Raw genomic sequence first — 23,608 nt, forward strand, 5'->3', positions numbered from 1 at the left:
AACTACTGCCTTTTTCCATCTCTGAGGGACTATACCATGAGAGAGAGAGAGGTTGACAAGGTCGGTGAGAGGAGCTGACAGAGTATTAGCCACAAGTTTAAGATGTTTCATAGGCACTGGATCACTCGGAGATCCACTCTTCATCTCCATCAAGACCTTTGTAACCTCCTCCTCTGAGAAAGGACCAAAAGATACAAGTTCGGTCGGGCAGCTTATAGGACCAGTAGCCGGCTCAGAGATTTGAGGCATAGCGGGCAGAGAGGATAGGATAGTATCTATTTTAGAATGGAAGAAACTAGCCAGTTCTTCACATTTGTCTTTAGGATTGGAGTGCACGACTGGCGGGACTGGGGCTTTGAGGAGTTCTTTAAAAATTTTGAAAGATTCTCTTGGAGAGTTACTTGCCCTCTCAATCTTATCACTAAAGAAAATCTTTTTGACATCCTTCAGTGCACTTTTGTATTTTCTCATCTCTCTTTTATAATTAGCCCGGCTTTCTTCCGTCTGCTCTCTCCTCCAGGCACGTTCAAGCCTTTTGCAAGAGGTTCTGCAACTCCTGAGTTCCGGAGTATACCAGGGGGCAGAAGCAGTTCTTCTCTCCCTGATAAGCCTCCTTTTTTTAGGAATCAGTCGATCAAGAGAGTTAGTGAGCCAGTTAGCCAGATGTTGATCAGCAATATTGGGGTCATCTACAGGGTCAGGGCGAGTTATCGCTAGCTCTTCAACCCAACTTTCAACCGGCAGCTTCGACCAGAGTCGTTCCACAGTGTATTGTCTAGGCACGGGATCTCCCCGGTTCTTCAACAACCAGCTGAAAGGAATAAGGTGGTGATCCGTCCAGGGAAGGGGCAACATCTGGAGGGCTTGCAGGTTGGCAGTATTAGCAAAAACAGCGTCAAGCTGATGACCTCTGTTATGAGTGGCTCCCAAATGAGCGAGGTGAAGATCGAGAGCATCAAATGAGCTCAATAAATCTCTTGCCACCACGTCATTGGGGTCATCAAAGTGAAGATTAAAATCCCCCAGAAGTACAAAGTTGCGTGAGGCAGCGGCTAATGGAATGATGGCCTCAATAATAGAGTCCACAAAATTCCCTAGCGCAGCAGGAGGGCGATACAAAAGGAGGCCGGAGATGGAAACGGAGGAAGATATGCTAAGGGAGAAATGACAACTTTCAGTGTTGGTAATACCGCAGTCTGCAGCTTTGCACACGAAAGTATCTCTATAAACGATGGCCACTCCACCCCCTCTCCCATCCGGCCTATCAAGATGGAAAATGAGGTAACCTGGTGGGAGAGCATTGACCATATCGGGACCTGAACACGCGGTCAACCACGTTTCCGTTAGGAATAACACATCCAGACAGTGGTCCAAGAGGAGGGAGTGTATTTCTATTGCGTGACAAGGCAGTGATCTGCAATTAAGCAGAGCCATAGTGAGTGTGTTTAAAGCCACACAGTTATTAGACACTGGACACCCGAGACAGTGTTTGAAGGCAGTACCCTCAACCCAATTATAATGGCAACTAGGCAGTTTAGTCGCGCAGAGAATTCAACTGACTCTTTACTTGCTGCTTCTTATGCAGGACTACCAGGCACAGATCCAAATGAGAACTGTATAATTGTGGACACGGCCTCAGCGCCACAACTTACCCCAGGCAGTAGGTTATCATCAACTCCTACCCTGCTCAGGCTTGACACGAAGATCAGTCAAGATTCCTGTGCATTACTGGCAAACGACCATCCATGTTTAAATTGTAATAACTCACAAGTGGATTCTGACATATCAATCACTGAGGGAGACAAAAGTGACAGCATCCCCGTGCGAACCAGGGGCCAAAAAGCCAAAAGAAAAATGAAGCACCTAAATACTGAGTCTCCATTAAAAACATATAGAACTAAAGGAGGGCACAAATGCAATCGGAGGGCTCCTGCCCCCGTAGAACAGGAAAGGATTAAGGGAAAAGATGAAATCATGGCAGCCAAAACCTTACCCACAGAAGTCATCGCAGCATCAGGGAATGAGGCATTTTGGGGGAGGATGGAGACTCTATTGTCCACACTCCTAGGTCCAATCAACCAACAAATTCTAAATCTGGATAAAAGGTTGAAAGTGTTGGACGATCGTGTATCAAAACTGGGTACAGGGCAGACTTCTATTAATAAACCCGATAACGGGACACTAGGCCCTACTAAGACCAAAAATAGTGCTCCCAATATTAACACCAATTTAAAAACAGCGGGCCATAATAAACCAACCCTAACTGTGCCCACACCTAGCACTAGTAAAAATCAACCCCTACCAAAACAGGCCCCCAATTTGAACACAACCAAAACAGCCAGTGCGCCAAGGATGGACCCTGACATTGATAAAAATAAAAGGGCTCCAACCCATCAACTTAAGGACAATCCCCAAAATTACCCCACAGGCCAACCTGAATCCAACACACCAAATTATAGGAAGAAGATGCCCACCTGCATCAATCTCCCCCCTGAATGCGGGGCATATGTGTTGATTTTGGTGAATGTGCCCAAACTAAAGAACGACCAAGAGGAAAACAACACAACTCTTAATAATAGGATTCTCCATTGGTTATCCACTAACTGTAACTTCCCAATGGAAGGAGCAAGGGAGATCATCCAAACACAAAGAGTCGGGTGGGTGGGTCCACTGAGAAAAAAGTTCGAGCGAGACTGCGTAGTTATAAACTTTAGGTTCCCACAATGGGCCCACAAAACACTCGCTAACGCACCACTACCCTCACCCTAGAAATTTAACACGGCCTTGCTTCCCCTGGGTTATTTTTATAGACACCTAGCCCCAGCTCCCAATCCCATGTTTAATCCGGCCGCACAATTTCAGGAGAGAAATCTTGGACTCAGGGATTTATATCCATCCCACCAACTGAACCAAAATTTCAATCCTGCAAACGGCCAAGGCCAGTGCTATCAGGCTAAACTCATGGGACATCCGACGTCATATCCACACTTCCCCATTATGCCTCGGCATAACTACAGCGAGAGGCCACACTTCAGTCCCAATGTAAATCCCAATCCAGGGTACAATGAGTTGAGGCCCATATATAACATCCCAATTCACAAATTTAGAAGAACAGGACTGACTGGGGATAAAGGGAAGTAGTAATGAATGTCGAGATGTAAGTGCCGATATTGAGGAACATTCACCCCCGGTGCCAGTTATCACGACTCGGAAAATATTGGCACAAAGCCATATTATTAGATCTGCAACTATAGTAGAAACTGTACTTCCGACTTCAACTATCCCTATGCAGAGTACAGCTAAGAATGTTAGAAGTAAACTAACTAGACATACTAAACACTGTGATCTATCCATTCTTAGCTGGAATGTTGCAGGCCTAGAGCCGAGATTGACAAACCCAGAATGGACCAAGATACTGGATGGCAAAGACATTATTATGTTCCAGGAGACCTGGGCCGTGGAGAATCTATATATTGAAGGGTATCAATGTTTCAGTGTGACAGCACCCAAACCAGACTTTGGACGTGCAGTGGGAGGCTTGTTTATTGGCATTAAGACAGAGGCCGGTGGTACAATCACGGATCTCTCAAGAGGACACCCGAACATTCAGATTTTAGAGTTCAAGCGAAAGACCCGGATTTATTTAATTAATTTTTATAACAATGACTTTTGTTCTGTTCCCAACAAAAACTTTGAAGCACTCTCTAAGACTTTACGGAACCTTGAAACTAGTTTTGCAACTGGGGAGGAAACAGGGATCCTTATTGGGGGGGATTTTAATGCAAAAATTGTCAGTAACTGTAGCACTGAGGAGAGGAATCACTCAGACCTGTTTGAACGCAGGGGTATTGAGCTAGCTAACATACTAACCGAGCACAATTTAAGCAATGTTATGGACACATGCCATACTCCCAGCGAATTTAATGCCCCTACTTTCAGAGGGCGGGACTGTTCCTCTGCTATTGATTTTATTTTCATGACACCCCAATTACAAGACTGTGTGATAAAATCTACAGTGATAGAAACCTCGTTCGGTGACCACAATCCCCTCAATGTGATGCTAAAACTAGGTTGTAACAAGGTTTATGAAAAAATAAAAGAGGCAAGAGACATTACACCCACAGGCGACGGCCTGAGCCTTAAATGGAGGGGAGTTGATAGCGGGGCCGTATTAGAAAGTGTAATCAGGGTACACCCTAACTTAATTACTTCCTGCCTAACTATGGATGGGAACTGTCACAGGATAATCGATGATTTCGGTAAACTGTGTTCAGCAATAAAAACTTCTTTGTCAGTCCCATTACCAAAAGAGCGGAAAGAACCTAGTTGGTTAGACTCTGCCTGCTCACTAGCAAATAGGGAGCTGTGCAGGGCACTAACCACTAAACCAAGGTGTCTAGCAGAGGTTCAGGCAGCCAGGAAAATTTATAAATTAAAGATAGCCGAAAGGAAGGCCGCATTACTAACAGAACAATGGGAGTCGTTGGTTCGGAGCGCTAATTTGAAAAACAGCGGACTTTTTTGGTCAGCTGTCAAAAAAACGTGTGAAATGGGCAAACAACTAACCCCAATTAGTTGCAACATAACTAGCAACTCTTGGGAGGCCCATTTCTCTAAAATATATGCTGCCCCACTCCCCTTGTGGCCAGCCGTACGGCCTAAAAATAGATCTCCATGAGGTGGTGATAGCCATTAAAGAGAGCCTTGGAAACAAGGCGCCAGGTCCCGATGGCTTACCCATAGATGTAATTAAGCATAGTCCAGACCTATGGGCACCAATCCTCCTTAATGTTTTTAACAGCCTCCCCACAGTCCCTATGCCCAATACCTGGGCCACTAGCATCATAGTCCCAATCTTTAAGAAAAGGGAGAGATCGGACCCAGTGAACTATCATCCGATTTCTCTTCTGGACAACACTTTAAAAATCTTGGGACGAGTAATTTACAACACGGTGGTAGAGTGGACCGAAGACACGGGTGTATTGGACCCGTGCCCGATGGGATTCAGAAGCAGGGTGGGGACTGTCGAGCAATGCTTGAATCTGAAACTGATCATCGATAAGTATAGCATTGCCCGATCGTGCCCTATCTACCTTGCATTCATGGATCTCTCATCCGCTTTTGACCTAGTGAATAGATCCAAACTATGGGCAATTCTTCTGAATTACGGACTGGACGAGGCCCTTGTTAATTTCCTGGCATACCTCCACACCGACCTCAAAGCACAAGTCAGGATCGGGGCGGGCGGAGAAGTATCGGGACCCATCAAAATAGGCAGAGGGGTAAGACAGGGGTGCGTTTTAGCACCCCTGCTGTTTATCATCTATATTAACGGCCTGGCCAAAGCCCTAAAACAAGTGATTAGTGATGTACCAACTATCCAGGGGCTCCCATTGCCAGTTTTACTATACGCTGACGACGCGGTCTTGATGGGACGAACACCCAACGCCCTTCGTTCACTTGTTAAAGGCTTTGTCCAGTACATGGAGGGCTTAGACCTGCGCGTCAATTTTTAAAAATCTTTTATTATGCCATGTGGCCCCGGGAAACGCAAACTTCAACACTTTACATATAGGGACAGATAAATTAGAATCTGTAACTTCATTCCCTTATCTTGGTTTGGTTTTCGCTGCGAACGGCTCATGGAGTGGGCATAAGGCCCACGCCATGAGCAAGTTCTCGAAAGCCAACAATTCTATTTTGAGTTTGTCCCGACCCAAGAAATTAGGCGCCACCAGAGCTATTTTAAAATTTTTTAAGTTACAGTGCCTACCAGTAGCCACATACAGGGCTGAGGTCTGGGGATTAGGTAAAAGCCCCGGCATCCAGCGTGAAGAAGCTCGATTCTGTAGGAAAATCCTGGGTGCCCCAATCTCCTCCTCTGAATTTATTTGCAATAAGGAACTTAACCTCCCCTACGTATGTGACTTTATTAGATCTAGACCAGCTCTCTTTTGGTTAAGGATCTGGAGAAATGACTCAGCAACCCTAACTCAAAATATAATAAAAGACTGTCTTAAATGTGATCATGGCATGTCAATCCCATGGCTCTCGGATGTCTTAAAAACACTGAGCGATGTGAACGGGGAAGATCTATTCTCCGATCCTAGTAAGATTGAACCTAAAGATAAAATCGAGATCAGACAAGCACTGTATGCACTTTATAGCTCAGATCGAATGGAAAGAGAAACACTCAAATCAACTGTTGTGATTTATCAGAAAAATGATCTAAGCAGGAGTAACCTTGCACAATACCTCACCTTACCTATGATGAACTGGGAGAGATCACTGCTGTTCCGGCTAAGGGCAGGCTCTAAAAAATTCCTGCTGGGATTTCCCCTGGGCTATCAGCACACAAAAGATTATAATCCATGCCCATGTGATGGTATCAGTAAACAGAATGATTTACACTTTCTATTCTTCTGTAAATTTTACTTAAAATATATCAATTGGTTTTTAACTCCGTATTTTAGGAAACACAGACCCCTTTTGTTAGGGGAATCTTATTCAATGCTATTGTCCCTGGATACAGATGAATTAATTTTCCGCACTAGCACTTTTCTGAGATTTATAACATGTGTACGTAAAACAATGGAAAGCCCCTGAAAATTGTCTTATGAGAAATGTATCAGTTTTTAACAATTTATGAATTTTTATACTTGTCTTTGCTGTGTAAATGTATGTTTTTATTGTGGTACTTTTATGAATTTTACGAAATTCAAATAAAGGTGCAATAATCAAGTTGTGTTGCCCACTCGATCTGTGCAGAAGGTTAGGGGGATGCCAAAGGTCTAGTAAATGTGAAACACTCCAGTGACAAAAGTAGTGGAAAAAAACTTAGAAGTGTGGAAATATTTAAGGGACTTTTGAGAAGAAATCTACTTCAAAAACTATCAAGATCATGCTAGTGACTCGTAGTATGGCGTGGGCACAAGGAATGAGGGAAGTGGAACTTGCTTTGTACTAATCATTTTTGTTGTAATGTTATAGGATCAAATTAATGCTTTCCTGCATAAATGCTGTTGCATTGTCTTTAGCCAGCCTCTAAAGAGCGTTTCTCTTTTTTCTGTAGGGTCTGTGTTTTAGCTCTTTACATTGGACAATCAATCAATCAATCAATCAATCAAGGCATTTGTATAGCGCGCTACTCACCCGGAGGGTCTCGAGGGTCTGGGGGGGGTCCGCTACTGCTCGAACAGCCAGGTCTTGAGTTGCTTCCTGAAGGAGTGGTGGTCTTGGGTCAGGCGGAGGTGGATGGGGAGAGAGTTCCAAGTCTTGGCTGCCAGGTAGGAGAAGGATCTTCCTCCTTTGGTGGCTCTTCGGATGCGTGGAACGGCGGCGAGGGCATGGCTGGTCGATCGTAGTTGGCAGGTGGGAGTGTAGAAGGTCAGGCGGTTGTTGAGGTACCTGGGGCCCAGGTCGTGGAGGGCCTTGTGTGCGTGGGTGAGGAGTCGGAACGTGATTCTCTTGCTGACGGGTAGCCAGTGCAGGTCTCTCAGGTGTCCGGAGATGTGGCTGTGTCGGGGGATGTCAAGGATGAGTCGTGCGGAGGCGTTCTGCATGCGTTGGAGTCTTTTCTGTACTTTGGTTGTGGTTCCGGCGTAGAGGGTGTTTCTGTAGTCCAGTCGTCTGGTGACGAGAGCCTGGGTGACCGTCTTTCTGGTTTCGGTGGGGATCCATCGGAAGATCTTTCAGAGCATGCGTAGGATGTTGAAACATGATGCTGAGACGGCGTTGACTTGTCTGGTCATCGAGAGGGAGGAGTCCAGGATGAAGCCCAGGTTGCGTGCGTGGTCCGTGGGTTTGGGTGAGCTGTGCAGGGCGGGGTGCCACCAGGAGTCATCCCAGGCAGAGGGTGATGATCCAAGGATGAGGACATCCGTCTTGTCTGAGTTCAGTTTCAGTCGGCTGTTCATCATCCACTTGGCTACATCTTTCATCCCTTCGTGAAGGTTGGTTCTGGCGGTCGCTGGGTCGTTGGTGAGGAAGAAGATCAGCTGGGTGTCGTCGGCGTAGGAGATGATGTTGAGGTTGTGTTGGCGTGCGATGGCTGCGAGGGGGCTCATGTAGACGTTGAAGAGGGTGGGGCTGAGTGATGATCCTTGTGGTACGCCGCAGATGACTTCGGTGGCCTCGGATCTGAACGGGGGGAGGCGGACTCTCTGGGTTCTTCCGGTGAGGAACGAGATGATCCATTCTAGTGCCCTCTCTTGGATTCCGATGTTGCTGATGCGCTGCACTAGGGTGCGGTGGCAGACAGTATTGAACGCTGTGGAGAGGTCCAGGAGGATGAGGGCCGCTGTTTCCCCGTTGTCGAGCAGGGCTCGGATGTCGTCAGTAGCTGCGAGCAGGGCGGTCTCGGTGCTGTGGTTGGCTCGGAAGCCAGACTGCGAGTGGTCGAGGGATCCCTTTGTCTCGAGGAAGGCGGCCAGCTGTCTGTTGACGGTCTTCTCGATGACTTTGACAGGAAAAGGGAGGAGTGAGATGGGGCGGTAGTTATTGAGGTCGGAGGGGTCTGCTGATGCTTTCTTCAGGAGGGAGCTGAGTTCGGCATGCTTCCAGCTTTCCGGGAAGGTGGCGGTTTCGAAGGAGCAGTTGATGATGTCCCGGAATTGGGTGCGATGACGGAGTTGGCCTTGTTGAAGACGTGGTGGGGGCAGGGGTCGGTTGGTGATCCGGAGTGGATGGTGTTCATCGTGTGGATGGTGTCTTCGGTGCTGACCGGGGTCCAGGCGCGGAGGGTGGTGGTGGGGGGCGTAGGTTCGGTGGTTGGGTGCGTGGTTTGTGCACCGAAGCTGTTGTGTATCTCGGCAATCTTGCGCTGAAAGAACGAGGCGAGTGAGTCGCAAAGGTCTTGTGAGGGTGTGATGTCGTTGTTTCAGGCGCTGGGGTTGGAGAGCTCTTTGACGATGCTGAAGAGTTCCTTGCTGTTGTGTGCGTTGTTGTCTAGTCGTTCCTTGAATGCTGTTCTCTTGGTGGTGTGGATCAGCTGGTGGTGTTTGTGGGAGGCGTGCTTGAGGGCGGTCAAGTTGTCAGTGGTCCGGTTTTTTCGTCAGGCTTTCTCGAAGGTACGGCAGTTTTTCTTGGAGTTCTTGAGGTCGTCGTTGAACCAGGAGGCTTTCTTGCTGCCGGGCCTGCTGGGATGGTTTTTCAGAGGTGCGAGGTCGTCAGCGCAGTTGGTGATCCATTGTGTGAGGTTGTTGGCTGCTTGGTTGGGGTCCGTTGAGCTGGCGGGGGGTTCTTGCTCAGTGATGTGGTGAGCTAGTCGGTGGTGATTTTGTTCCAGCTCCTGCGGGGAGCCTGTTGCGGGTGGAGGTGAGTCGTGGTTTTTCTGAAGCTGAAGTGGACGCAGCTGTGGTCTGTCCAGTGGAGTCCGGTGGTGTGGCTGAAGGAGATGTACTTGCTGGAGGAGAAGACTGGGTCCAGCGTGTGTCCGGCGTAGTGGGTGGAGGTGTTCACCAGTTGCTTGAGTCCGAGGTTGGCGAGGTTGTCCAGCAGGGTGGTGGTGTTGTTGTCGTTGTTGTTCTCCAGGTGGAAGTTGAGGTCCCCTAGGAGGATGTAGTCAGCGGAGGGGAGGGCGTGCGGTGCGATGTCTTCGCTGAATTGAGTGCGGGGTCCTGGGGGTCTGTAGATGAGGGTGCCTCTGAGTGTGTTCTTGGGGTTGGTGTGTATCTGGAAGTGAAGATGTTCGGCGGCTGTGAGGGTGTCGTCGAAGTTGGTCGTGATGCGGATGGTGTTTTTGTGGACGATGGCGATGCCTCTTCCTGTCTGGTTGACGCGGTCCCTCCGGGTGATCTTGTATCCGTCCGGGATGGCGATGGCGATGTCGGGCGCTGAGGAGGCGTTCATCCAGGTTTCTGTGAGGTAGGCGACGTCTGGGGATGTGGTGTCGAGCAGGTTCCAGAGTTCCACGGCGTGTCTGTGGACGGAGCGGGTTTTGAGCAGGATGCACTTCAGGTGGTTGCCGCTGGTGCTCGGCTTGGCGGGTGCGGTACAGGTCTGGATGTAGGTGAACTTGCAGGATTGGCAGGTGAATGGTCCGTGGGTGCGTCTTGGGGTGGCTCGGTAGCAGTAGGGGATCCGGCCGGTGTTGAGTGCGATGAGAGTGGCGGCATCATAGGTCCGGCAGGTGGGCTGACGGCTGCGGGGGCCAGGGGGTCTGGCGCAAGGGCGCGGCGCGGGTGCGGACAGGCGCAGACGGCTGCGAGGCCTGCGTGGCGGAGAGGGGAGCGACCTGCCTGGGAGACAGGGTCAGAGGACCATGTTTCAAGTGGTCCCACTGACATGTGTTCCTTTCATTATTATAAAGACATTTGATACCGCAAAGGTAGAGCACGATTAGGAGGAGGACAGATATGTGGTATTCTCCAAAAATTGAAAGATGTCCCATCTGCCCCCCTCCCTTGCATCCCGGCTCATTAAGAGGCCAAGGAATGATTTTTTACTGATGGCAGAGACACCTTGGCTCCACCTCTCAGGAAAATACATGGGTGGACCAGTCACTGGTGAAAATCCCATTCGAAGGGTCAATGAAGTCTAGCCCCTCTAGTATGTTTCCCGTCCATGACCATCAAGGCTGTCACTGTGGTGCAAAACATAAAACGTTATAAAATATATCCTATTCATTGGGGAAAACTCCTAGCCAGCAGGGGGACATTAGATTTCTATTTGTTAAAAAGACAAATGTATTAGAGTGCTAAATTTGGCAGAATAATGTGGCCAGAGGCCCACCTTGTTGAGTCGCCATGTCATGTTCGCCACTCCCCACCCCTGAAGCAGTTCCTGCCATGGATTTGGAAGATGCTTCGGGATCATGGAGTGGCTGAGACTGAGCCTTAGCTTCCACTGCCATTAAAAGTCTGGTCTACTGAACTTTAAATGAACCCCTTAAACAGGGAGAGTCCATAACTGTGTGTCATATTTTTGCACCACTTTCCGAAGCTCCACCAGTTTTATAGTTTAGCAGAACCGTATCATGGTTATTAAAATCCACAGTGTCCGAATTCCGCCCACACATTAGAAGGGTCCAACATTTCACAGTCTGGAAAACACTGTATGTTAAGACTACCTTTCTACTATGGATATCATCTCGTTTGAACATGTGGTATATGCGCTCCTGGCTGTCTTGCTTCTCACTCACCTCAGTCTGTGAAATGTCGTAGGTCAACATTTTTCGACTCCATCCCGTGGTCAGGAGCGTAGAATCTCGCAGAGGAATGATGGCTGTGATCTCTGCCTCTTCCACTGCCTCCAGTCTGTGTAGGTTGTGCCCATTCTGAATGTTCCAGACCTGTGAGAAATTAGGCATCCAATGCACATTTAAAGAAATCATAATAAAGTTATACTTACAGCCATAGATACTTATGGCAGAGGAAGGAATTCAAAGTCCATCTAGCCTGCTCCCTTCCTGCTGCATTCCCTTAGACACCACATGGGGTTGTCCCCATACAATATGTACTGCTGAACTGCTACGGATCCTCATTGAGTCCAACAATGCAACTGGATTTTATACCTGATGTGACATACAGGAACCACTTGTCTGAGTGCTTCTGTGAAAAACCTAGGAGAGTAACATTTCAAAAGTAACTCCCTATTCCTGTAGATCTCCTGTAATGTTCTATGGTTACAAATTCTATATTCATTGTGAATTGCCCTAGAATATAACTTAAGTCATCTTGTCATTCATGGCATATGGTATTTTGTAGTCTTCTTGCTACCCGTATTAGTGCAGCACACATATTATGCTTTAAATCTTGATTCTAATGGTTCTAGTGTAAGGCCCACTTGGTACTCTATTTCCCAGTGTTATGTCACAGCATCAGGACATTTACAATTCAACTCCGAAAAAGGTATCTGACAAGCGATACTTGGTGTTTGCACCCGCCATTGAGAAATAGGTGCAACAGCAGCAAATGGAAGAACGGTGTCCCTCATACAACAGAGCTGCATGGGGGTCAACTCCAAGTGGGAAGGATTCATCAGCAACCAATAGCTGGAGCCCAGGGTTGCACTTGAAGGCATTGGGATGCATAGAATGGTAAAACATTCAGCTCTTGAGCCACAGACAGGGCAATGCCACTTCAGGGACTGTGCGTCAAGTAGGTGGTTGGTCTTGTCTTTTCAAAGCTCCACGATGCGACTTGTGGGTCACACATGAATTTAGAACTGTGTAGCACACAGAGCTCACAAGTATGTGTTTTATATTGTGCATAATAAACTAGCACAAGGGTAAACTCACCTTTGTGGTCCCATTCCTGGCTCCTGTAATCAATTTGCGTTGTGAATCATCGAAGGCCATGCAGGTTATTTCTTCATTCCCATGAGCATTGTCTAGGAGCAGGTATTTTGTGCCTGTTTCTATGTCCCACACAATAATGGTGGAATCCTCAGCCCCCGTCACCACCTGTGAAACAAAGGTTGGATTGAGGTGAAGGTTGCTGTGGTTTCCTCGGTGGAAAACTCTGCACCTCAACATCCTCAGAAATGTGTTTGTTTCGAAGGATGACTCAATTCTTTTATACATAAAAGGTTTGTAACCAAAAACAGCATGAACGAACATGGTTTTAAATGTATCCTGCAAATTATCCCACTAAAAGAGGCAAAGGCACGTCATGTAAAAATAAATGATTCTATCAAATGCACAGAAAAATGTCACCAAGTTATCCCGAGCGGTGAAACCTTTTACGCGTAGTCAGACTATCACCTACATAGTGTCTTTGGTTCTACTATCTACATGACCACACGCCCCTTTTGCAAGCTCAATTCTCAGAATACATTACAGTTTTGTCACTGCGTCACAATTACCTGTTATTATTCTACGGCTTTGGACCCAGAGATCCAATGTTCTTGCCAATACATATTATCCCACTAAACTGGAATCTTGACATTTTACCCAACCAGTACACTGTTGTAAAGACTCATAGACCACTCATAGACCACACAGTGCCCCTTTCTTAACTGAGAATATTAACTTATGGTTCTGCAACTTAAATGTCTTGAACCATTCACTCTGCCTTTTCTTTAAGCTTTGCCGTAGGCTCGTCTGCTAGGCCACATCATATCCTGGTCAAATTGTTTCATTATTCCTTTCCCTCAACACACTCCCTTGATTTGTGTTATTCAATGGATGAGGCTGATGGCAACAGGCTAAATGCAAGTAGTGGTCGACTTATCCTACAACTTACCGTAATACATTTTAAGGTGCTTCTGAGCTTCCAAGGCGTGGTGTTTTTTTTTCCTCAAAAGGAGTTTGCCATCATCCTCGAAGAACTCATTCTAAGGAATGATTCGATCATTTTACTCCCTTTTCTACTCAAAACTTGAATCCCTCTACAAGTACATGCCACCAATAATGAACAGTGATGCCTATACACTTGGACCCTCTCACTTGCCCTAGCAACTGAGAATATCAGAACATCTACGCACTTAGAAGCTCTGCCCCTTGTAAACGTGGAAGGGATGTTCAAAATCATCAATCAAGGGGTTTCTGGTGCTGGGCTTCTACTTTTTTGCCATCGCCCACAGAAACACTATCCGCATCACGACCAACACCGACGACACCTTCGCCACCACAGAGCACCTGCACTTCCAGATTCACACCAACCCCAAGACCACCCTCAGAGGAACCCTCATCTACAGGCCCCCGGGACCATGCTCACACTTCAGCGAGGCCATCGTAGACTTCATCAGCCCACTTGCCCTCGCCTCCCCCGACTACATCCTCCTAGGAGACCTCAACTTCCACCTGGAGAACGACCAGGACAACAACACCACCGCCCTACTAGACAACCTCGCCAACCTCGGATTCAAGCAACTGGTCACCACCCCCACCCATTACGCCGGCCACACGCTCGACCCTGTCTTCTCCTTCAGCAACCACATCTCCTTCAGCCACACCACCGAGCTCCACTGGACCGACCACAGCTGTGTACACTTCAACTTCAGGAAAACAACGACCCGCCACCGCCCTCAACAAACCCCCGAAGATGCTGGAGCAAGATCACCAACGACCAATTCACCACCTCCTTGCGCCTAAACCCTCCCACCGACACCACGGACCCCAACGAAGGAGCCCGCAACCTCACACAGTGGATCACCGACTGCGCCGACACCCTTGCTCCACTGAAAAACCCTCCCAGCAACCTCAACAGCAAGAAAGCCGTGTGGTTCGCCAACGATATCAAAGACTCCAAGAAATACTGCCGAGACCTCGAGAAAGCCTGGCGCCACAACCAGTCAACGGATAACACGACAGCCCTCAAGAACGCCACCCGCAAACACCACCAGCTGATCCGCACCACCAAAAGGTCATCCTTCAGAGTACGACTGGACAACAACACCCACAACAGCAAGGAACTCTTCAACGTCATGAAAGAGCTCTCCAACCCCAACGCCAGCAACATTGACATCACGCCTTCTCAAGACCTCTGCAACTCTCTGGATACCATTTTTCACCGTAAGATCGTCGACATACACAACAGCTTCGGCGCTCAGAACATGTACGCCACCACCGAACCTACACCCCCCACCACCACCATGTGCGCCTGGACTCAGGTCAGCACAGAAGATACCACCCACACGATGAACACCATCCACTCGGGCTCCCCAGCCGATCCCTGCCCACACCATCATCGCACCCATACTTCGGGAAATCATCAACAACTCCTTCATATCCACCACCTTCCCGGAGAGCTGGAAGCACGCAGAGATCAGCGCCCTCCTGAAGAAACCCACCGCAGACCCCTCAGACCTCAAGAACTTCCGCCCCATCTCGCTCCTCCCCTTCCCTGCAAAAGTCATCGAGAAAACCGTCAACAAACAGCTGACAGCCTTCCTGGAGACGAACGGCTCCCTCGACCCATCGCAGTCCGTATTCTGAGCGAACCACAGCACGAGACCGCCCTCATCGCGGCCACCGACGACATCCGGACCCTGCTGGACAATGGAGAAACCGCCGTCCTCATCCTGCCCGACCTTTTGGCTGCGTTCGACACGGTCTGCCACTGCACCCTGACAACCCGCCTCCCCCACGCCGGGATCCAAGGAAAGGCCCTGGAATGGATCACCTCCTTCCTCTCCGACAGAACCCAAAGAGTCCGTCTCCCTCCCTTCCTCGCAGAAGCCACCAAGATCATCTGTGGCGTACCTCAAGGCTCCTCGCTCAGCCCCACCCTCTTCAATGTCTACATGAGCCCCCTCGCAGCCATTGCACGCAAGCCCAACCTCAACATCATCTCCTACGCCGACGATACCCAACTGATCCTCTCCCTCACCAACGACCCCACCTCCACCAGAGCCAGCTTCCAGGACGGAATGAAAGACATCGCAGACTGGATGAAGCTCAGCCGCCTGAAACTGAACTCAGACAAGACGGAAGTCCTCATCCTCGGCCCATCCATCTCCGCCTGGGACGACTCCTGGTGGCCCCCTGCTCTGGCCCCCCCACCCAAGCCCACGGACCACGCACGCAACCTGGACTTCATCCTTGACTCCTCCCTCACAATGGCCATGCAAGTTAACGCCGTTACCTCCTCCTGCTTCAACACACTCCGCATGCTCCGTAAGATCTACCGCTGGATCCCCACTGGAACCAGGAAAAGGGTCACCCAGGCCCTCGTCATCAGCCGTCTGGACTACGGGAACGCTCTCTACGCTGTTACCACCGCCAAACTACAGAAAAGACTCCAGCGCATCCTGAACGCCTCAGCACAACTCATCTTGGACATCCCCCGACACAGCCACATCTCCGCCCACCTGAGAGACCTGCACTGGCTCCCCGTCAGCAAAAGGATCATGTTCAGACTCCTCACCAGCCTCGCCCTCGCCACCGTCCCACGGATCCGCAGAACCACCACCGGAGGATGATCCTTCATCTACCTGGTGGCCAAGACCTGGAACACCCTCCCCACCCACCTATGATTCACCCAGGACCATCTCTCCTTCAGGAAGAAACTCAAGACCTGGCTTTTCGAGCAGTAGCAGCTCCGCCTCCCCTCTGCCCCCCAGCACCTTGAGACCCTAGCGGGTGAGTAGTGCGCTTTACAAATACTCTTGATTGATTTCTAATTTGGTGGCAAACAGACGAAGAGAAGCACCAGATAAAGGGCACCTCTACCTCAAACAACACTCAGCTCCCCTCAAAGCTGCACTAACATGAGTGAACATGAGAAAGCAAGGCCAACCAGGGGTAGGGTACCAGGAGCAGGGTTTTAGAGATTCCAGCAAACAAAAAGGATAAAACAATACACATGGCAGGTGCAAGTATCAGAGGCCAAGAGAAGAAAAGTTTTATTAGGATTTCCTCAGCACAAGACCCATTCCTGGAGGCTGTCAAAGTCAATGTGAGAGAAATGCCTTCAAAGCCCATCATTTTTAGTTTTTTGACAACATAGTTAGTGTTATTCTCGTGACAGCAAATCAAATCAAAAACAGAAAGCAAGTGATAACATTCCAAAACAAAAAAAGGTTCTTATCTGCGAGTACATTACAGGGGGTGTAGAGCTAGAAGTCTACACAGAGCACAATGAGAAGTCCGGTTTTCACAGAGTTTCCACAGGATAAAAAGGCAATGCAATTCAGATCAGCTAGGTAGATTTTATCAGAGGGGATTGGAGCTACCATGTTAAATTAGGGCTTTTCTCTTGGATTGCGGACAACATCAAGGATTGAGGACACCATTCTGGATTGTGCCAGGGACTCGAAACTGCCGCCCAATATTTTTCACCTCCTTCCTGCTGCCGATGCTGCACCTGTGAAATGTCAGCCACTCCTGTATCCATCTACTCACCAACAGACAAACAGCAACCAATAAGACCAGCATGCGTACCACGGCTCACAGACATGTAAAAGAGCAGCCAATCATTGCCACACATGGTATTCCAATATATTTGCCAAGCAGGTCTATGTGTCATTTGCAAAAAAGGCCACCTGGGGGGGAAGAAGCTTTGTAGTCAATGCAGCCAAGGCTTTGAATAAGCTTCCTCTATACCTCAAAGGTCTGACCAGCTTACTGCTCTTTCGAAAAGCTTTAACAACTTGGCTGTTTACAGGTTAGCTGGACCTCGGCTCTGAACCTCGGGCAAGATTTCACATAGAACCAGGACACCCACGGGTAATAGTAGCACTTAACAAATGTTATAATATTCAATTTTATGTTGGTATTTAACGTCGTCAGATTTTCAAAATATTTTCGCTTAACACACTAGTGGCTGAATCACTGGACGAAGACCAAAGCACCTTGTTTTTATCTAATCTTGTTCCAGCCTTATTCTCACCTCCAAACCTCATAGTTATGTTATCAGACCACTAACATACTTTCTCTACAATGCATGGGAGCAAACTATATTTGCCACTTTAAACTCTCTATTGTGAAAAATAACTATTTTATTTCTCTGCATGCACGTTTTTATGCAAAACAAGACTGCTCATTCTTTTGGTTATTGTAGGAAAGTGCCACTTTTCGAAATGGTCATCCCCACTTTTTGCTCACTGGTACTGGTGTTGCTGATTAGTAGCACACTGGATCCCTGCTGACTAGGCCCCAGTGCCAGTGCTCTTTCACTAAAAAGAGACAAATGTTCAATTGTGGTCTAATGGACAAGGGCTTTAGCACTTTAGCACCCCTCTAAGTAACTAGTAAATGGTAACCATGGAGCACAGGGCATGGGTGCTAAAGAGGGTCCCTAAGGGCTGCAGCCATGGACGTCAATTCAGCTAAAAGCCTGGAGTAGTGGTAGTGATATCAAGTGCCCTCTGACTCCTGAATATCATCAAAGGAAGTGACATAACATGACCTGTAACCTGATCATGTAATTAGAGGCAACATTTTACTATGCTGAAATCACAGCATGTGATATCACGGAGATGGATGAAAATGTAAAAATAAACATCTTAATTTGGTAGGGATAAATTATGAACCTCAAACAAAAACAATTCACCAAATCTTACTAATGATATTACACTTGTTGCCAAGGCCTGACAACACACTCAGGCATAGTGCTGCAGTGAAACAACAGTTCTTAATTTTGTTTGCACTTTACATGGTGGTATGATTTATCAAATATCTATCAGTGAGGCTTCAATGAGATGTGCAGTGCCTGCCATTTTTGGCAGCTCATTTCATAAGATAACTGGTCAATATGTACACGAGGCCACCATCATCTTTGTTAACCACTGCTAATTGTCAATAAGAAAGAGAGCAAGAGAACAGGTTTACCCCCTCCATGGCAAGAATCTGGTGCGTTGCTACAAATTTAACCAAAGATCTATAATTCAGGCAGAGTATAATGCTGGGACCGTGCTGTGCAGCAATTTCTTCAAATATATAGCAGACTGTGTAACTTAGCACAGACAACACAACGCTTTGTAACAAAGCTGGACCTTGAGGATTAGTACCCATCGGTTTGCATTGGCTGCAGTCTAGCATTAACAAAGGAATCTATACCTACTCATTTCATTACTAAGGACAGATTCCTTCATCGTTGCATTTCAATGGAAAGCTATGTTTCAATAGGGTTTAAACCAACAGCTACCTTATAACAAATCTATCTACAAATCTGCATGAAAGAGCCCCTTTTTGACATGGTCACCCCCATATTTTGCCTGGTATTTGCAACTTTGACTGAAGTGCACTGGGTTCCTGCTAACCAGGTGCCTAGTGCCAGTGTTCTTTCCCCAAAACAAGGTAACTGTGCAATTGTTTCACAATTGGCAAGACCTTTAGCCCCCATAAGTCTCTAGTGAATGGAACACCGGGTACCATTGAACTCTGCACAGTGTACCTCGTTTTGGAGCACTATATAGAGAGCCAGATCCTACAAAATCTAATATGCCATGGTTAATTTCTGAAATGGTTTTAGTGGGTCAGAGGTGTGCATCAAATTATTAAAGTGAAATGGATGTAGTAAGAAACAAGATCAAAGCAGCACTTTGCATATGTGTCCAACGTTGGGAACTGCAGTCATTCACATGCACTGGCATCCATTGTGTCAAAGTGCCTGGTCCTAATATGAAGGAGAGCTGGTGCGCGCTGTACATTTTTTTTCTGAACCATATTTACATGACTACCTCAAACATACACTCAAAATGACTCTGTTTTGCCGTCTCCATGTGCCCAATAAATTCACCCATTGAAACCTTATCTTTGGTTGGGATCCAAATACTTCAAAGCAGTGCATTCTAGAGGTGGCAAGCCAATGAAGGCTCAAGTCATATCCTTTGCTTCTGGCTTAGCTATGGGTCTTCAGAGACCAACGAGTCCTAAGTGAGCAGAGCTTTCATATAGCTTCTTTCTGCACACATCTAGTGGATGTGGATGAAAATAAAAATCGTTAACTCAATACCGACATCCTTGCTTGATCACAGTGTGTGATCCTTGGCAAATATCTTATTTCTTCCTTCATTATCACACATGATAGCACCTTGAAGTTCGCGAGTTCAAGATGAGCACTTGTAAAGAAGCCTTTCTGCTGCGTGATTTTGATACATCATATTATTGCGCAATAAATAATAAGAATCTGGGCTATATATAGGGCGCACATGAAAACTAATGTGCCTCTTATTTCATTAATTCTATTGGGAGGAGGTGGGTGATGCATAAATGTTTGTAAGTTCATATTTAAAAGCTGTTGAGAAGATAAAATGACTCTCAATGAACTGATTTAATCTGACCTAGTAAGAAGAAATGCTTCTGCCCGTTAAAGATGCAAATATTGACATCATGTTTAAATGTCTTTTTCAAGCATTTTCATGACATGTTTCTATGGCTCAACTTGTGTACAAGCTCTGAGAGCCAAGCTAGACCCATAGCTCGGCTCTCTCTGTTATTTTGTTGCTACACCCACCTCTAGAGTGTAATAAAAAAATCCACAATTTCATCAGCAGAAGTTTCATGCAGGTTATTATAAGCTTGGTGAATGCAAACTTACTCACCATTCATGCAACCCTTGAAACTATGTGGCTGCTCACAAAATCCCTGATCTGCACGTACCTTACAGTCCTCATACAAGCCACCACTAGGTCGTATATACAACTACCCTAATTATTTTAAATATCCATTGGCTGCTTACTTTTGTACTAAGCTGCTTTGTGCTTTCCATTATTCTTCAGTGCTCCTGTTCATGCCACTCAGTGCCATGTTTTAATTTCAGGATTGGCAGGCTCAGCAGGTAAAGTAGTATCAGGCAGAATCACACAACTGGAGGTTTCTTTTGGCCAGATAGTGCTGTGCTTACAAGGACTTGGGGAGATGTTTTGAGCAGAATGGATCCATTTGCTATTTGTCATCTTCTGCATTACTTTTGCAGACAGGGCATGTGTGTAAGGATTCAGACTTTGTTCACGCTCTGTAGATAGCCGAGAAACAGACCACAAGCTAGTGGCATACTCCACAGTTCCATCCTGAAATGTGAGCTGGTGCAGGCTGCGTCTGTACTGCAGGAGGATAACCAAATATGTTCGGGTAATTTAACTAAATATAGGGGTCACAAGGATCATGCCAGGGTTTGTGGCAAGCTGAATATCAGAGGTCGCAGCTGTAACATCTGGAGACCCCGAATTGACATCTATGGCTTTAGCATGTATTAAGCCACCCTAAGGAACCCACACACAAATAGCATGCATACTACCATTGTAAGATGCCTGAAATGGTGCAAACCATTCTGAAAAAACACAATATGGTACACTCACTGAGTGCCATGCCCTTGTACACTACATGTACTAAATGAAAGTCACCCCTACAGCAGGCTTTAGAGTCCGTAGGCAGAGTGCACTATATTGCATGTGAGGACAAATCTGCATGAGCAGATGTGATTCTGCAATACCTAGTCCATTGCTAAGCATTGCTGGTGATCAGGAAGCCATTATAAGGTATGCACTGGGCACTGGCCATTACGAGTTACCCAGCGACATATTAGCTTCACTGAAAATACTGATGTTTGGTATCAAACATCTTGTCATCATAAATCCATTCTGGTGACAGTACCGGATTTATTTTGCCATGCACCTGAGAGGTACCCCCTGAAACCCTTCTAGTCAAATAGTGTGCTGGCTGACTGATATATTCCAACCTGAAACCACAGACAAGTTTCTGACCCCCTCAGGTGAGAGCCTGTGCTCTCTGAGGCCAGGAACGATGCCTGTCCAGCAGAAGGTGACCAAACCTCCTCCAGCAGGATGGCTAGCAGACTAGCATTTCAAGACCAGAGTCTTCAAAGTCTCTACCGTCTTTGAACTGCAATCATGACTCCCCCGACACTCACCCCCACCCCCCCCCCCCGCAACCTGGGGATTCACATTTCCTGTACTGAGGCCCATTTGGCACCAGAGCAGATGGGAAATTAGATAGTCAGAAGGCGTGTCACACTTACAGGCTAGGCATACCCCTAAGGTGGGTCACTTGAAGTAAACAGTCAAAGAAGGGCTTCTTCATCTTGGGTTTGTTGCAACTAGGAATTCTGGGTCAAGATTATGTAGAACGTGGTCATAGAGGGGGTGTAGAAACACCAGGGTTAAGTAGCCCATTGGCTACTGCTCTACACTCCCCTAAACACCCCTAAATTCAGTATGTAGGGGCCCCCAACACCAGAGCTTAGATTTGTCTACCTGGGAACAGAAGAAGGATAAAGAAGAGCTGATACTGTAAGAACAGAGGACCTGCTCCAGAACTGGCGCCAAAGCCTGCCTGGCTACTGGTGACCTCAGAAATTGCAGGACTGACTCATCCAGAAGCTGAACTTTCCCCCTAAACCCTGGGAGAACAGTCCAGCATTTCAACAACCACTAGGCATCTCCGTTGGGGTGGAGGAGACTTCCCCCTGCATCTGCAGGCACTGACCACACATGTCTGGTACTTTCTTTTGCTAGCCATCGGGTCCACCGAAGGAGCATCACACCAGAAGTAGGTCACTATGGTTCCAAGAGGTCAGCCCCATCCATTCAGCAAGTTACAAGATGCTAGACCATCCAGGAGCCCACCTGTACCAATACTCTGGGTACCAGAGCTTTTGCCACAACCAAGGTTTGTTGAGTGTCCAACAAAACTGGCCTGGTCACCGAGGGACATCAGGACCAACGAGGCACACCAAGAGTGGCCCTACTGTGTGTTTTATTCACCTCTGCAGGTCAAGACCAAAAACCATGAGAGCCTACAACTGAAATGGACAGCCAGCCAAACACCTGTGAACCCTAGCCCCACAGCGCGGTTCATGAAAACCAAATGTGCCCCCTTGCTTCAGAGACCCTCATGAGCCATGCCCCTCCACACTTGCAACCTTTGTTTTTACAGGTACTTTGGACTAACCTGTGTAATATTCGAGGCTACGTTCCAGACCAGCACCTCTGCACCGGGACACACCAGGGCAGGTAAACCCTAATTGCTGGTGGTTATTTGGACCTTTGGCCCCAAGCACATTAAATCCTAAAGTGCACCTTCTACAACTGCTTGCAAGTATATGTATGCAGTATGTGTCTCCCCTCCCATATGATAACATTGGTGTCTAGAACATAAAAATCTGTGTTATTATTATAAGTTGGTCTTGGATTTCTACTTGAGTGTGTGCACCATTTATTGACTCTGTTTGTGCAACAAATGCTTAATACTCCCCAATGGTAAGCCTAAGCTGTTTGAAGGGAGGTGTCGGAGGGGAACATGGCGGCAGCTAGCTGAGCGGCTGCTGTACTCCGGCTTGGCTCACGCATTGACATCTTGCTCCCTGTGCTGATGCGGAGATGAGCTGATTCTCTAGGATTTTTTTTTAATAGTTTGAATGGATTACGGCGTGGCTTATTTTGCGGGTGGTTTTAGCTAAGCGATTTTGATTGTTTTTATATTTTTTTGCGGGTTGATATCGCCGCCCGCCACAGCTCGCTACAGCTCGCTACGCACCCGTCCCGCCCCGCCTCGATGAAGCTCGGAACTGAGTAAAAAAAAAACGCCGGACTTCTATTTTGCCTCTTTTGTCCCCCAAGGGCTGTGCGTGCTTCTGGATGTGCTTTGGGGTCAACTCCTCACCACCGTTACCTGGACTGTTGCAGTGGAGCGCGGCAGCACTGGAGCTCCGGAGGGGTTGTAGGGTTCGGAGCCTCCTCCTCCGGGGCGCTCAAGGCAGCGGCAGAACTGGTGCTTCCGGCGTTTCTGAAGCTACTTCAGGCGGGGAAAAGGAGGATTGGGCCGGCAGTCAAGAGAGGTATGTGGACACAAGAGACACAGGGGAGCCAAGGCAACCACAACATCAAGACAGGAGAGAGTCACCGGGGGATGTCTCAGCCCCAACGTTGCCACAGGTCAGATTAGCCACCTTGAGTTCTTGTGTCTCAAAGAAGGGCAGGAAGCGTGGAGTTAGGATTCAGAGCCCTAGGGGGGTTTTAGGTGGTGCAGACTGCCCACTTCCTGAGACCAGTAAAGCTGCTAAGAGTCAGGGCCCCCCTACAGGTTCAGTAGAGGCAATACCTTCACCTTTTTGTGTGATGAAGTCAAGGCAAAAAGGGCAAAAACTCGCAAGCCTACAAAGCCTGCTCTGGCCCTTAGTACAAGAGTGACACCTTCCTTAAGGTCATACTTCAAAGTTTTGCAGCAAGTCTTGGATTTATTAAAGAGGGGGTAAAAGAGCCT

General features: G+C 47.6%; 1 protein-coding gene across 1 annotated transcript in view; it reads right to left on the minus strand.

Moving 5' to 3' along the window:
- Positions 1-23,608, minus strand: part of LOC147702335 (cilia- and flagella-associated protein 337-like) — a 1,229,420-nt gene that overhangs the window by 456,803 nt on the left and 749,009 nt on the right. The window contains exons 12-13 of the mRNA XM_086930967.1: positions 12,239-12,403; positions 11,141-11,290 (exon numbers count right to left, since the gene is read on the minus strand). Of these exons, the coding sequence (XP_086787093.1) occupies positions 11,141-11,290; positions 12,239-12,403 (315 nt within the window). The remainder of the gene's footprint in view (positions 1-11,140; positions 11,291-12,238; positions 12,404-23,608) is intronic.

The sequence above is a fragment of the Lissotriton vulgaris genome, chromosome 7 (assembly GCF_964263255.1).
Source record: "Lissotriton vulgaris chromosome 7, aLisVul1.2, whole genome shotgun sequence".
NCBI classification, from domain to species: domain Eukaryota; kingdom Metazoa; phylum Chordata; class Amphibia; order Caudata; family Salamandridae; genus Lissotriton; species Lissotriton vulgaris.